A 17208-nucleotide genomic window follows, 5' to 3' on the forward strand; every position below is an offset into this window, starting at 1 on the left:
AAGAAGGTGAACCTGAAGAAAATCATATAGTTATCCTCCTGGATATTAGAAGTAGGCAAGATTGCCAGGCAAACTTGTGTGCATGGGGGGGGGTGGAAGTACGGGGAGATGGTTCGGGAGAGGGGAGAGGGGGAGGATCAGGGATGACTTGGGGGAATGGGAGGGGGGAGGGAGGAAGGATGGTTATGGGAGCAGGGAAGTTTATATCTCAAATAAGGGAGACATTTTAGGGTATGCAAGAGACTTGATTCTGGAGGGGTTGCCAGGCCCAAGGAGAGGTCCCCAGATTGTACTCTGGGCAGCAGAGGAGAGGGTGCCTGAACTGGCCTTGGCCCATAACCATACTGATGAATATTTTGCATATCACCACAGAACCTTCATATGGCAATGGATGGAGATAGAGACAGAGACACATATTGGAACACTGGACTTAACTCCCTAGGCCCAAATGAGAAGCAGAGGGAGGGAGATCGTGAGCAAGGAAAGCAAAATCAGAGAGGGCCTTCATCTGACGATGGATAGAGATAGAGACGGAGACCCACATTGGAGCACTGGAAGTCAGGACCGCGAAGGGTGCGTTCACCCACTGATACAAGGGGACTGATCGAATGAGAGCTCACCAAGGCCAGCTGGACTGGGACTGAACGAGCATGTGATCAAACAGGACTCTCTGAATGTGGTTGACACGGGGGCTGACTGAGCCCCCAAGGTCCAAATGAAGACTGAGAAGCCATTGACAATGGCACTGGGTCTTGTTTCGTCTGCATGGACTGGCTTTTTGGGATCCTGGCCTGTTTGGATGCTCACCTTCCTGGACCTGGAGGGAGGGGGAAGGAACTTGGATTTCCCACAGGGCAGGAAACCCTGTCTGCTCTTGGGAATGGTGAGGGAGGAGGAGAGGGAGTGGGGGGAGTGGGAGGGGGGGGCGGGAGGGTATTGGGAGGAGGGGAGGAAGTGGAAAGAGTGTTTTTGGATACTTGAATAAACAAGTCTAACGGGGAAAAAAAAGAATAAGGTTCACATGATCTAAAATTTACCTAAGGGATAAAAATATCTACACCAGAATAATAGACTCCATTTTCTGATGAGCATCAGCAAAGAACTGATCACACCCTAGGTTATGCTCCTGCTTGATTCAAAGCACTGCAGCTCCTCTAACCCGGGAAGTTCCAGGGTTGTCTGGATGCCTACTGGTTCCCACAACTGCCCAGCTGAATGATGGTTTTCCCCAGGCTGTCAATCTTTCCCTGCTGTTGTGATACAAACTGTTTGTGTCACCATGGCACTTAGGATTGTGATGAAATTAGAGTACAGGCACAGCTGATCTGGTTTCCTTATCTGTCACAGAAAATGGCATTATCCAGCTAGTTCCATGGAGGCTGTGCCTGCATGCAATAAACCTGGACGAGCTTAACTCAACTCAAATTGGAAGATGGGTAAACGGGATCATTACAGCACTATGTGAGATATCACAGGCAACTATTGACCTTGGGAGAGGCAGAGTCAGTTTTCCTCAAAGATGTGGCTCATATGCATAGAATTAAGCTGCCATAGACTTAGTTCATTCCAAAAAACATGAACACGGAGATGAATACGAAGAGGTGGCTAAGTATTATGGCATGGGTAATTAGACCTGATGGATTGGGGATGATTTTTATCAAACATATGATATATACATGAATGAAATTCCCAGAATAAAACTAATACATATATTACATTATATAATAAAATATATATACAATAATATACAATTACACACACACACACACACACCTGGTGACATTTATTTCTTTAGTTTGCCATTTGAAATCACATATCCAGGCTCCACAATTATTTTCGCACGAGGAGTGACACCTCCATGTTCTTTCCTGTCCTGTTATACTGAATTCTTATATAACACCTGTAGATCATTTACTGTTTCTCTTTCTTACAATTTCTCTATTTTAAGGTTGTGTGCATGGTTATTTTTCTGTGGGTAGGTTTGTTCACCTCATGTGTGAAGTGCCTGTAGCAGCCATACGAGGTTAATCAATCCTTTGGAACCTGGGTTAAGTCACCATGTATGTGCAGGGAACTAAACCTGTAAACTGTAAGAGCAACAAGTGCTCTTAACTGCTGAGCAAAATCTCCAGCACTTGCTTTACTGTTCCTTAATTAGGTATTGTGGTATTAAATCAATCAAGAGTAAGACAGAATTCATGGAGTACTAGAGACACTTTCACAGTGTCAGGATGAATGTCAGCTCATGAAAAACATTGACACAGAAGTGGGGCGACAAAGATACACTGAGAAGTTTTGGCAGCAACAGGCATTGGATGTAAAAAATATTTGTCCATAATAATGTGACTGAGGGTTTATAAACACAAGAATAGGTTAATCTGAAATAGTATATCGAAAGATATTAAAAAGGTTGTGTAGAAATTAGTGAAATAAAGAAAACAATGAAATAAAAGCCATACAATGAGTCAAGGAAACAGAAGTTGTTTCTGTAAATTGACAAAAGTACAGATGAAGCATTTTTTACCTAATCCAAATGAAAAGAATGAATCCTGAAATAATAGAACTAGAGTTGAAAAAAAGGGCATTGAAGTGTATCCCAATGGCATCAGACTTACCTTAAGGAGTATAGTAGAAAGTCATACAAAAAGAAATTGGAATTGAAGAAAAGGATAAGCTACTAGAAACAAGTAAAAAACTCAACCTGCTAAGGTAAATAACTAGAAAAGGAATTAAGCAGAACTAAGATTGAAGCAAGACACTCTATCAGTGTCTGAGGACTGGACAGATTCAGCACAGAATTCTCCTTTCTTTTAGACAAACCTTATAATAATACCACAAGGAAAATATTGCACAAAACATAAAGAAAAGGGAGGGTAGAAAGTCATCATACAAAGTTAGCTTTACCTGGACACCAAAAGCAGATGAGTCCAAACAAATATATTCAAAGAAAAACCACAGACCAGATTCCAGGATCAACACAGACACAGAGATTGTCTCTAAATTACATGGAAATGGAATGCGAGAGGATTTAATACAAGAATTTAAGACTGTTTCAACACCTATATTAATCAATGTAAGACAACAAATCTAGACTCAGTGAGAGAAGAAATGTGAACACGCTAATAGATTGATGAAAAGCCTGTGGCAAAGTATATCTGCTCATTATAAAAACACTGAAGAGTGTGACCAAAAAAAAAAAAAAAAAAGAAAAGGAATATACCTCAGCACAGTAAAGACAATGAGGCACAATCTTACACCTAACAATACAAAACAACAGTTGGAGTCAGAGAGGCGAGATACTTTGTGGGTAACAGAAGGCCTTCTGGTTTGACCTAAAGCTAGCTATACAGAAGGAAATACACAGATGGTACTAGGAACCTGGCAAAAAACTAGTGATGATGAAGGTCATAAGACCTCGGAGGGAATCCACTACTGACATTCTGCTACATGTAGAAATATTCAAACTGACTCTTACTGGTTCTGATCACACCACAAACTGGTCTTTCAGTCTGTGTCTAAAAAACTTTGTTTTTAAAGAAACTCATAACTCATCAAATACTAAGAACAACTGACGGCTTATTGCACAGACTATAATGGGAATTCCATCTTCTCACATCTAAATTGCAGGGAACGGCACAGAAGAAGAGGTAAAAGATTTTAAGAGCTGGAAGATGGAGAGATCACATGTGAAAAACTCTCTACACATATCACATTCCAGTTGGAATTATAGATACATTATGGCCAGGATTCTTGGCACAAATCTGTCAAAATCATACATGAACTACGGGTAGAACAACTTGGAAGGAAACATGTCTGCCCAGAAATAGGACAAAAGGTAAAAAGAGGTAATTGTGAGTGAACAGATCAATGAAAAGCTAAATACCAAAACTTATACATTACAAACTTGTACAAATAGAACTTAAGAGATAGCAATATCTATTTGGAGGTAGGACTTTATTTTGATACTATCTGGTTTTGCTTCTATTTATTTCATTAAAATTGAACAGTAACAATAAAAAATGTTATTAAAAAAGGAAAAAAATACTAACCAAGCACAAGGAAGACTTATAAAACAGAAACTTAAATTCAGTGAAGGAATATAAAATGACACAGGAAGATATGAAAAACAGACATGCACATGAAAAAGAAGGCATTATTGTAAAAATAACAGTGTTAAAAGATTTATGATTAACTCAAATTCCATGACAACCAAGCTACCCATGATTGACTTCACAAACACAGCGAAGAGACTCCTACAGATTTACATTACTTACAAATTACAAAATTACAAAGATCCTAAGTGTGCAGAACAAGCACAGACACACAGAGCAAAGCTTGAGTCATCTCAGCTGTGACTTCAGATGACACTGCAGTTCCACAGGAACAGCAGCACCATGGCAGCGGCAGAACGGCAGACACCTAAAGCAGTAACAGCAGCAGATCCAGGACCAATCCAGCCTTCTATGATGAATTGAATTTCACCAAAACACCAAAAACTTGTTACACAATAGAAAGCCTCGTCAATCAGTCCTATAAGAAAAGGTAAATATCCACGAATAAAAAAATGAAAACAGATGAAAAGCAATAAATTGGTGAAATTTGACTGTGTACAACTAAAAAAAATTGCATAGAAATGATAATAATTGAAAGTATGAAGAAACAGCCTACAGAATGGAAAAAATTACTAGGAAACATTTCAAAGTGCAATACATAAACACTCAGAATTTAACAAGTCAAAAAAGTACAAAGCAAATATTATAATCAATAAATAAGCCCTAAAAAAGTGACAATGCACACAAGCTTTGACATAGCCTAAATGTAAACAGCACATGCTCCACATGTTTAGTCATGAAAAAAACACTCATCCATTGAACACGAAGATCTCTCTGCCCAGTCAGTGTCTACAATCAAGGTCCTAAATAATTACAAACACTGAAGACACTGCAGGAGGAAGAACACTCAGAGACAGTCTCGGTGTAATTTCAAATAACTGCAGCCACCAAGCAGTTCAGTGAACAGCCAAATAATAAAAAGAGAAAACATACAGAAGATACTACTCAGTACATAAAGGAATAAAATATACAGCAAACAATAAAATAAAAACTCAGGAAAAAGGAAAAGAAACACAACAGAAAAATTAACAAAAATAGTATGTGCTTATATTTTCCTTCAGTGATTTGTGGAAATGTCTATGTTTAATATGCCCCAAAACAAACATGAAAGTAGGATACAGTCTCAAAAGAAAAGAGAAAACACCCTAAAACCAAAATATATACTTTCTACAAAAGTATTTACTTCAAGTGTAGGGATACAAAGTGCTGAGAGTGAAGGAATTTTTTAAAAGATTTCTATGAAGAAGGCTAGTCATAATTATGGTAACTGGAAAAGCCAAATGTATAAATATAAAAACAGAGGATATTAAAAAATGGCCAAATGATAACTTTCCAGAATGCTATGTGATCAACACAAAGGCATTTTATAAAAGTTTCCAAATACATGAGGAGATCAATTACAGAACTGTAGGACACAAATAGTCAGTGATGCAGGGAAGTTTTAGTGTTAACCACTGAGAAAGACAACCATGAACAGGAAGCACAGAAAACCAATAATGAATAGCAGCTCTGCACTGAATCATCTACACAACAGCAGAAGATGCTCAGTCTTCTCCAGCTTCAACCAGCAAGTGACAATGTAGATACACTTAAAAATAGACCAAATCTTTAACATTAGTAAAGGCCAATGTTAAAAAGTGTCTTTAACAGAAACATCACCTTTCACGATAGCCACAAATAGCATAAAATATCTTGGGATTACTCTAACCAAGGAAGTGAAAGACCTATTTGACAAGAACTTTAAGTCTTTGAAGAAAGAAATTGAGGAGGATACCAGAAAATGTAAAGACCTCCCCTGATCTTGGATTGGGAGAATCAACATAGTAAAAATGGAAATTCTACCAAAAGCAATCTAGAGATTCAATGCAATCCCCATCAAAATTCCATCAAACTTCTTCACAGACCGTGAGAGAACAATAATCAACTTTAATCAACTTTATATGGCAAAACAAAAAACCCAGGATAGCCAAAACAATCTTATACAATAAAGGAACTTCTGGAGGCATTACTATCCCTGACTTCAAACTCTATTACAGAGCTACAGTATTGAAAACAGCTTGATATTGGCATAAGAACAGAGAAGTCGACCTATGGAATCGAATAGAAGACCCGAATATTAACCCATAAACCTATGAACACCTGATTTTTGACAAGGGAGCTAAAGGTATACAATGGAAGAAAGAAAGCATCTTTAACAAATGGTGCTGGCATAACTGGATGTCAACCTGTAGAAGAATAAAAGTAGATCCATATCTATCACCATGCACAAAACTCAAGTCCAAATGGATTAAAGACATCAACATTAATCTGACCACTTTGAACCTGATAAAAGAGAAAGTGGGAAGTAGTCTACAACACATAGGCACAGGAGACCACCTCCTAAGTAGAACCCCAGTAGCACAGACAATAATAGAATCAATGAATAAATGGGACCTCCTGAAACTGAGAAGCTTCTGTAAAGCAAAGGACACTGTCAGTAAGACAAAAAGGCTACCAGCGGACTGGGAGAAGATCTTCACCACCCCCTCATCAGACAAAGGTCTGATCTCCAAAATATACAAAAAACTCAAGAAACTAGACACTAATACTCTAATTAACCCAATTAAAAAATGGGGTACTGAACTGAACAGAAAATTCACAACAGATTAACTTTGAATGGCCAAAAGATACTTAAGGTCATGCTCAACCTCCTTAGCGATCAGGGAAATGCAAATCAAAACAATTTTGAGATACCATCTTATAACTGTCAGAATAGCTAAAGTCAAAAACACCAATGATAGCCTATGCTGGAGAGGATGTGCAGTGAGGGGAACACTCATCCACTGTTGGTGGGAATGCAAACTTGTGTAGCCACTGTGGAAATCAGTGTGGCGGTTTCTCAGGAAACTGGGAGTCAACCTCCTTCAGGACCCAGCAATTCCACCCTTGGGAATATACCCAAGAGATGCCCTATCATACTACAAAAGCATTTGTTCAACTAAGTTCATAGCTGCACTATTTGTAATAGCCAGAACATGGAAACAACCTAGGAGCCCCTCAATAGAAGAATGGTTAAAGAAGGTGTGGAACATATACACATTAGAGTTTTACTCAGCGGTAAAAAACAATGGCATCTTGAATTTTGCATGCAAATGGATGGAAATAGAAAACGCTTTACTGAGTGAGGTAAGCCAGACCCAAAAAGAGGAATATGATATGTACTCACTCATAAGTGGATTCTAGCCATAATTAAAGGTCTTTGAGCCTATAATTCGTGATCCCAGAGAAGCTAAATAAGAAGGTGAACCTGAAGAAAATCATATAATTATCCTCCTGAATATTGGAAGTAGACAAGATTGCCAGGCAAACGTGGGTGCACGGGGGGTGGAGGGGTGGAAGAAAGGGGAGATGGTTAGAGTGAAGGGAGAGGGGGAGGATTGGGAATGGCTTGGGGGAATGGGAAGGAGGGGAGGGAGGAAAGATGGATATGGGAGCAGGGAAGTATATATCTCAACTAAGGGAGCCATTTTAGGGTTTGCAAGAGACTTGATTCTGGAGGGGTTCCCAGTCCCAAGGAGAGGTCCCCAGATTGTTCCCTGGGCAGCAGAGGAGAGGGTGCCTGAACTGGCCTTGGCCCATAACCATACTGATGAATATTTTGCATATCACCATAGAACCTTCATCTGGTGATAGATGGAGATAGAGACAGAGATCCACATTGGAGCACTGGACTTAACTCTCTAGGTCCAAATGAGAAGCAGAAGGAGGGAGAACATGAGCAAGGAAGGCAGGACCAGAGGGAACCTTCATCTGACGATGGATGGAGATAGAGACGGAGACCCACACTGGAGCACTGGACTGAGCCCCCAAGGTCCAAATGAGGAGCAGAAGGAGGAAGAACATGAAAAAGGAAGTCAGGACCGCGAGGGGTGCGTTCACCCACTGATACAAGGGGACTGATCTATTGAGAGCTCACCAAGGTCAGCTGGACTGGGACTGAAGGAGCATGTGATCAAACCGGATTATCTGAATGTGACTCACATGGGGGCTGACTGAGAAGCCATTGACAATGGCACTGGGTCTTGTTTCATCTTCATGGACTGGCTTTTTGGGATCCTAGTCTGTTTGGATGCTCACCTTCCTAGACCTGGAGGGAGGGAGGAGGAACTTGAACTTCCCACAGGGCAGGAAACCCTGACTGCTCTTAGGACTGGAAAGGGAGGAGGAAAGGGAGTGGGGGGAATGGAAGGGTATGAGGAGGAGGGGAGGAAGTGGAAATTTGTATAAATAAATAAATAAGTAAATTTTTAAAAAAAAGTGTCTTTAACAAGAACATTGAATGTTGACATCATCAGTAGATAGAAAAGAGAATAATAAAAAAGACATGTGAATACTGACTCACTGAAACCATGTTCGATTCAAAACAGTGAAGAAATGTAAAAGGATGTTCACGTTCTAGAAAGATTCAAATTTTTACCAAGATCATACAGACATTCTTTCACAGAGAGAAAATCTTTCTAAAATTTATAAAAATGTGAGAAACCACAATGATTAAAATATTATGAGAGAAAGAACAAAAACAGAGGCAATTTCAAAATATATAAAAATTTTAGTGATGAGGCCTGCCTGGTCTACAGAGCAAGATCCAGGACAATCAAGGCTCTTACACAGAGAAACTCTGTCTCGAATAACAAAACAAACAAACAAAAAATAAAAACAAAAACAATTTAAAAAATGGAGTGATGCGAGCAGTGGAGTGTTGAAGACAGACACTGACTGGTACCAAAGAGAAGACAAGGGAAATGGAGGTTACTACTTGGCAGAGATATTAAGCAAATCTCATCAAAATCCTGTGGGCATTATAATAGGAAATAGAGACACAGAACCTGAAGGAACTAAATGATGTCCCAAAAACTCTGCATGCAGTGCAAACCAAGAGGCTTTAATGTTTTTTATTAAGCACTAAATTAAAATGATAGTAATGAAATCACTCGACAGTGGTATAAAACCACAACCAGCAATGTGAATGAAAGATGGACAGCATCACTCCCATGCAAAGTCAAAAAATTTTATTTGCCACCGAATATTAATAATTATGTATAAAATCTTCAAACACCTACAAAACCATAATTCAGATTATTCTTAGTGGAATTCTCTAGAATCGTTTCCAATGAAATAGAATGTGGCAAAACCAATTTCATATCCTTGTTCTACTGTCACTTGAGTCCTTCCCCAACCCTTCATCCATTCCTCAGACCCTCCAGCACACCTGGATCCTTTGCTATAGTCTCCACTCTCTTCACCATCCAGGGCTCTTGGTTCTGCAGGTGAGCAGGAGTAACTGAGACCTGCACAAGAGAGAGATTCTTCAGAAAGCACCTAGACCGTTTTACGGAACAAAAATGAAAGATACTAACATTTGCCAAAGGAAAAACATGAAGGAGAGAGAAAATACCAAGAAAAATGTCTCTCTTCTCTAAAGATTTCACTTTACTCTGCAATTGAGTCTCATTCACACACATGCAGAGTAGTTTTCCCAGAAACCATGAGGAAGAGCCAGGGAGACTGCAAGATAATTATCCTCACCCTCAGAATCCAGAGTGTTGTACTTCTCCAACAGATTTCTGCAAAAGACCCTGTGAGGAAACTCGAGGCATTACCACTCTTACAAGGATTCCAGTCACAGTACTATATGTCAACAAACCCTGAAATAAAAAAGGACAGTTCAGTCAGGTGTACATTGGTAGAGAGCTTTCCTTCAACCAAGGAGACATTTTCCTGATACAGGTGATGAATGTTCATAATTCAAATGATGCTTTCTAAAATTTTGATTCAATGTATAACGAGTGTACTAACTATAAAATACCGTGGACTAATATACTCTCATATACTCTCATGCTGGCCTTGCCTGGACTGATACGTAACTTAAGAACACAGCATATGAAGACACATTTATAAATGCTGTTTTTACATCCTAGACTGCATATATTTCGGATATATATGGGGAATTAGTAAGGAGTAAAAGATAAACTAAATGCTCACAACCACATGTGTGGCAGTGCATAAAATATATGTTCTGTTTAATTGTATCTTCACTGGTTCCTCATGTGATTACTATCTACAAAGCTCCCTGGGAATGCCTAGTCTCAAGAGCAAGGACCACGCTTCTTGTAAGGGCAAGTGGTAAAACGGGGGAGTTAGAAGGCATGGATGTATTTAAATTCCAGGAGCTTTGGAAATGCCACAGTAGCAAAGAGAACCCTGTCTGCTAACAGCAGACAATGAAAATGCTCTAAGAATTATTTTATGACAGAATAGCCTAGTAATCATAAAATAATTGAAAAAAATCACGGTAAGACACACCTGATGGTATCTCAAACTTACCGACAATTGAAATAATATCAACAACAGAATGTTTCAAACTATAAGGATAAAGTGGGGTAAAACGTGGTGCCTCTAGCAGCCGGTCATGGTGGGCCGCTAAGAAAACACGCCACCTGTAACAGGTCTATGGTGAGAGGTTTATTGGGGGAAGCCGATGAGCAAAAAAGATAAAGGCCGTCTCGGACTGGAGACATAAGAGAGGCAGAGAGACACACACAACAGATAAGAGTGCAAGCGAGAAGCAATAAATAGAACTGTGACAGACGAACACTTTTAAGGGTGCGCATGGGGCATAGAGAAGGGCCCAGTTTGTAGTGATGGAATTTGCCGTGCCTGACCACAGACGATGACTTAAGCTGACACCGCCTCCGTCGCCACCACAGACGGGCCGGCAGGAGCTGACAGTGTCCTAAGCAGCCTCAGCTCACGCCGCAGTCCCTTCCCTCCTGGGTCCCAGCCCCGCAGCTCCTCAGACCTGGGAGGTTCCAGGGCCGCCGGGCTGTGGTTCCCACCACTGCGCTGCTGACTGCTGACTTTCCCAGGCCGCCCCGCTCGGCGACTGCGGCTTTGTGGAATTTCCAGGTCCCCGAACTCACTGCAGGGTCTTCCTCACCCGGTTCCAGACGCAGCTCCCCGAGCCCAACAGGGAATGGAGGAATTTCCTGTACCTTCAGCCTGGTTCATTGGAGCGCTTCCTCCTGGCCCCGCCCAGTACACCCCACTTCCTGTCACGTGCTTTCTCGAAACCCGCCTACCGCGGGCTCTTACCCCCTCCCTTCCCAAGTACATCCTGCTGTTTTTGTTTTGTTGGTTTTATCCCTAGACTCCAGAGATCCCTCCCACTCCGCCTCAGGCTGCCTTCCACACAGCTCCAGCTATCAGGCTGATCCCTCTTTGCACAGCCTCCCCACATGCTTGTTGCCACACTAGGCTAGACCTGGATCTAAGAGAAAGCTGCACTTCTGTGTCTGAACTTCACAATGAGTTCTGGCCCAAAGCAGTAGTAATCTCGTAGAATCATTTTATCTAGGGTAAACATTAGAACGAGTAACTGTTTTCTCTGTATCTAGCTTAAACAGTAAAAGGAATAGTTGTTAATAGAAGTACGCAGACATTGAAGAAACCATTATGGAAAAGAATGATTATTTTTCTGTGATTGGCAGAACTGTTTTTCTGAAGGAATTTTAAAGCCCTTATATGACTTTGGTCACAAGAATATCCTGGCACACCTGGAGCATCTTGAATTACTGAGCACTGCAAACAGTACAATAAAGACTAAAGTTGCAGGGGTGTGATGCTTACCTCAGAAAACATATTGATTAGATAAGGGGATTTGGTATGAGGCACTTGTGTTACCCAGATGCAGATGTGTCTCATTGTCATGAAAAGTATAATTTATTAAAACATTTTAAATGCCATGTTCTGAAGGTCTCTAAAAGAGTTGAAGAATACCTTTCTAACTGAAATATATCTAGAAAACTTAACATGACTACAAGCTTAACTATTATAGACTATTATCTATTAACCTGTATTTCTTAATTAAACATTACATTTTTAAATGAACTGCAAAAACACAATACCTTACTCAAGAACAGAAATATATATATAATAAAATTGACCTTAAATTTGTATCAATAAACCAAGATTCATAACAATGCAAATTATTCATTTCTATATCATAACCCCTTTAAATGTAAACAAACATTTATAAACAATATTTGAGAATATGGGTATAGTTCTCTTCAACTGCTTCCTATTTTTATTGGGTGAAGTATTTTTGGAGGTATTCACAGTGACCTTTTGTGGGGATCTTGGTCCATCAAACCACATTAGTCTGGAATAAAGCCATAGATTCTCATTCTCTGTAGAAACAAAAGAAGAACCTCTTTTCCAAAGCAACATATCCTTAGACCCAAATTCTGACGTCAAGATATCTTTATAATATACATGCCGGTTAAGCATAGCATCTGGTGTCTGTCTTTGGCGGGGCTACACGACTTCTCACTAACTTTTCCTTCTTTCTCCCAGCATTTAGTTTAGTTTTCCCCACCTACCTCTATTCCCTGCATGGGCCCAAGACAGTTTCTTTATTAAATAATGGTATTCACAGCATACAGAGGGGAATCTCGCATCACAATCATCTCATTAGATGCTGAAAAATTCTTCAACAAAATAAAACATTACTTCATAATAAAGTGATGTGGGATTTCCCTCTGTAAGCTATGATTTTCACTAATGAATAAAGAAAATGCTTTGGCCTGTTGATAGGCAGAACAGAGCTATGTAGGGAAAACTAAATGGAATGCTGAGAGAAAGAGGGGCAGAGTCAGAGAGACACCATGTAGCCCCATTGGAGACAGATGCCGGAACTTTAGCCTGTAAGTCACAGCAATGTGGTAATATAAAAATTAATAAAAATGAGCTAAATTAATATGTAAGAGTCAGCCTAAGAAACTAGAGCTAAAGGGCCAGGCAGTGATTTAATTAATACAGTTTTTTGTGTTATTATTTTGGGTGTAAGCTGGCAGGGTGGCCAGGAACCAACAAGTGGCCCCTCCCTCCAACAATAAAGGTCTTGGAAGGAGCAGTGATACAAAGAACATACCTAAACATAATAAAGGCAATATAGATCAAACCAACAGCCAACATCAAACTAAATGGAGAGAAATTCACAATGATCCCACTAAAATCAAGAACAAGACAAGGTTGTCCACTCTTCATACCTATTCAATATAGTTCTTGAGGTTCTAGCTAGAGCAATAAGACAACACAAGAAGATCAAGGGGATACAGAAAGAAAAAAAAGAAGTCAAATTCTCACTATTTGCTGATGATATGATAGTTTACATAAGTGACTCCAACAATTCTACCAACGAACTTCTACAACTCATAAACACTTTCAGTACTGTAGCAGGATGCAAGATTAGCTGAAAAAACTCAGTAACCCTTCTTTATACAGATGATAAATGGGCTGAGAAAGAAATCAGAGAAACATCACCATTCACAATAGCCACAAATAGCATGAAATATCTCAGAACAACTCTAACCAAGTAAGCGGAAGACATGTATGACAGGAACTTTAAATGTTTGAAGAAAGAAATAGAAGAAGACACCAGAAAATGAAAACATCTTCCATGCTCTTGGGTAGATAGAATTAACAAAGTAAAATTATGACAATCTTACTAAAAACAATCTATAGATTCAATGCAATGACCAGCATAATTTTTCAGTGACATTGAAAGAACAGTACTCGACTTTATATGGCAAAGTAAAAAACCCAGGATAACCAAAGCAATCCTGTACACAAAATGGATATCTGGACACATCACAATCCCTGACTCCAAACTCTACTACAGAGCTACATTACTGCAAATAATATGATATTGGCATAAAAACAGACATGAGAACCAATGGAACCAAATCGAAGACCAGATATTAATCTACACATCTACAAACACCTGATTTTTGACAAAGAAGCAAAAAAATAAAATGGAAAAAAGAAAGCATATTTAACAAATAGTGATGGCATAACTGGATATCAACATGTTGAAGAATGAAAATAGATCCATATCTATCACCATGCAAAAAACTCAAGTCCAAATGGATCAAAGACCTCAACATGAAGCCGGCCAGTCTGAATATTACAGAAGAGAAAGTGGGAAGTAGACTTGAACACATTTACACAGGAGACCACTTCCTAAATATAACTCTAGTAGCACAGACCCTGAGAGAAAAAATTAATAAATGGGACCTCCTGAAATTGAAGCTTCTATGAAGCAAAAGACACAGCCAACAAGACAAAACATCAGCCTACAGAATGTAAAAAATCTTCACTAACTTCACATCAGACAGAGGTCTGATCTCTAAAATATACAAAAGACTCAGGAAACTGGTCATGAAATGAATGCAATAAATAAATGGAGTATAGACCTAAACAGAGAACTCTCAACAGAGGAATTTAAAATGGCTGAAAGACATTTAAGGAAATGTTCAACATTCTTAGCCATCAGAGAAATGCAAATCAAAACATCTCTGAGAGTCCATCTTACACCTGTAAGAATGGTCAAGATCAAAAGCACTGAGGACAACTTATGCTGGAGAGGAATGGGGTAAAGGAAACACTTCTGCATTGCTCGTGGGACTGCAAACTGATACAGCCCCTTTGGATATCAGTGTGGTGATTTCTCAGAAAATTAGGAAACAACCTTTCTCAAGACCCAGTAGTACCACATTTGGGTATATATCCAAAGGATACTCAACTGTACCAGAAGGACATGTGCTCAACTATGTTCACAGCAGCGTTATTTGTCATAGCCAGAACCTGGAAACAACCTAAATGCCTCTTGATTGAAGAATAGATAATAAAAATGTGGTACATTTACACAATGGAGTACTACTCAGCAGAAAAATATTAATGACATCTTGAAATTTGCAGACAAATGGATGAATCTAGTAAACATAATATTGAGTGAGGTAACTCCAACCCAGAAAGACAAATATCATACATACTTACTCATAAGTGACTTTTAGACATAAAGCAAAGGTAATCAGCCTACAATTCACAATCCCAGATATCTTAGACAACATGAGAGACATACATGGATCTAGTCTAACAAGTAGAAAAAGTCAAGATCTCCTGAGTGAATTGGGAGCATGGGGACCATAGGAGTGGGTAGAAGGGGAGAGGAAAGGAAAAGAGGGTAGCAGAGAAAATGTATAGCTCAATAAAATCAATTATAAAAAGTGCGCACCACCATTTTTATTATTTTTGTGTCTTTATTTCTGTCATTTCTAAAATACATTTCTTACTATATACAAGTGGTTGTGATTTTACTGAATTCTGTAAGGAATTAAATCCCTCTGATTTAAGTTATGTTCTTATAACCATTCTTTTAATTCCATTTTTAGTATGTCATTGAATTTACTCTCTCTTAAGTACACGATTGGTATTTTGAGTCATGATGCATTGATATCCTCACTTGTCTTTTTTTGTGCATTGGGATAGGTATATCTGGGAGTATGGGATATATTTAGTTCTTTTCAGTCCTCCTTTTTCTTCCAATTGATGGGTTTTTTTTAATGTTGAAATGGGGAAGCCTTGAGATTTGCTTCTTTCATCTGTAGTGTACATGTAGCGCAGTAGCTACATTTCAGCCCATGAATCTTTTTCTCTGAGTATGATTCTCCTCATCACTCTGAAAAAATAGTAGCCATTGACTTTCCTCAATCTGAGCAATGTGAGCTATCACTTCAGATTAAACTGCAAATTTTCCTGAAGCTAAAGCCTTTCAATTTCAGCACACAAGTTTGTAGTCAGACAGTATTGAGTGAAAACTATAAAACCTGACACAATAGAAACATATGTTAAAATTCCCTAGGAAACACAAACTCAGTATTGCATTTGCAACACTCCTGAAAGGTAAATGTATATTATTTCTAGTACCTCTTAACTCAGATAAAGAAGATTAACAACTCCTTGTTTGTGTAAGAGAGCTGATCATGAAGGAGGGGAACAAAGGAACCCACTGGACAGTTTCACTACAGGTCATAGATGGGGGACATAATGACAATTCAGTGGCCAGTAACATTTGATGATCTTGAAGAGGATGCAGGTTTCATTCACAACACCTAAAGAATGGGTCAATGCTTTCTCCATTTCTAAGGGTCCTGAATCCTTCTTCTGATACTCACAGGTGTCAGGTAGTCATGTGCATGGACACTTACTCAGGCAAATCACTTACACAGGCAAACCACTCACACACATAAAAAGAAAATAAATAACTTTAAGTAAATGCAATGTTATAATTTATATAATATCTATGTTATTATATAACATAAAATATTATATATTTATAAGATATTAGGATATGAAGATGTTAATATAAGTTTACACTTTAGCAATTTATGACCTTTTGGTAAAAATACTTGAAAAATGTGTTACAATATAAATTATGACAGGCATGTTTCTTCTTTTCTCTAACTCTTTACTTAGTATAAGCCTCAATGTATACATCATCTGAATCAAAGATTCAGCAGAAGATATTATTAAAATTCATCATGTGATCTGAATATTGGGTGTCAGCATGTGATCAAATATCCTGGAATGTTTCCTAATAATTGAAACAACAGTAAAGGATTTATTATGTTTGCTACATTTCTAAAGTTATTCTAATAGATGTATTCTGTGATGAGTTCTAAGATTGTCTTTTGTGGTAAAAGATTTGTCACATTTATTATATTTGTAAGCTTTCACTCCTGTGTTTCTCTCCTTAGAACTCTGAAGAGTTCTAAAATGGTTTTTCTAGGAAAAGGATTTGTCACATTTATTACATTAGTAAGATTTCTCTCCTGTGTGGATTTTCTGATGTGTTTGAAGATAGTTCTTTTCTGGTAAAAGATTTGTCACATTCATTACATTTACAAGATTTCTCTTCTGTGTGGATTCGCTGATGAGTTCTAAGATACCCTTTTATGGTAAAGAATTTGCCAAATTCACTACATTCGCAAGATTTTTCTCCAATGGGCATCCTGTAATGTCTTTCAAACTTGGATGTATGATTAAAGCACTTAGCACATTCTCCACATTTGTAGATTTTTCTCTACAGTGGATTTTGTAATATACATTGAGCTGTGAAAAATGCAGAAAGTATTTACTACTTTTTTACATTTTTTTTTACATTTACGTGTTTCCTCTAGTATGACCTCCCTGTTGCCTGATAAATTTTGAGTGAGTC

General features: G+C 38.6%; 1 protein-coding gene across 1 annotated transcript in view; it reads right to left on the reverse strand.

Moving 5' to 3' along the window:
- LOC125411817 (uncharacterized) overlaps positions 1-11156 on the reverse strand; it is a 35197-nt gene extending 24041 nt beyond the window's left edge. The window contains exons 1-3 of the mRNA XM_048452200.3: positions 10951-11156; positions 9678-9796; positions 9361-9439 (exon numbers count right to left, since the gene is read on the reverse strand). Coding sequence (XP_048308157.2) covers positions 9361-9397 — 37 coding nt within the window. The 5' untranslated portion in view covers positions 9398-9439; positions 9678-9796; positions 10951-11156. The remainder of the gene's footprint in view (positions 1-9360; positions 9440-9677; positions 9797-10950) is intronic.
- Between the last annotated feature and the right edge of the window lie 6052 nt (positions 11157-17208).

This window comes from Myodes glareolus, chromosome 1 (genome assembly GCF_982192425.1).
Source record: "Myodes glareolus chromosome 1, mMyoGla1.1, whole genome shotgun sequence".
Taxonomy (NCBI): Eukaryota; Metazoa; Chordata; class Mammalia; order Rodentia; family Cricetidae; genus Myodes; species Myodes glareolus.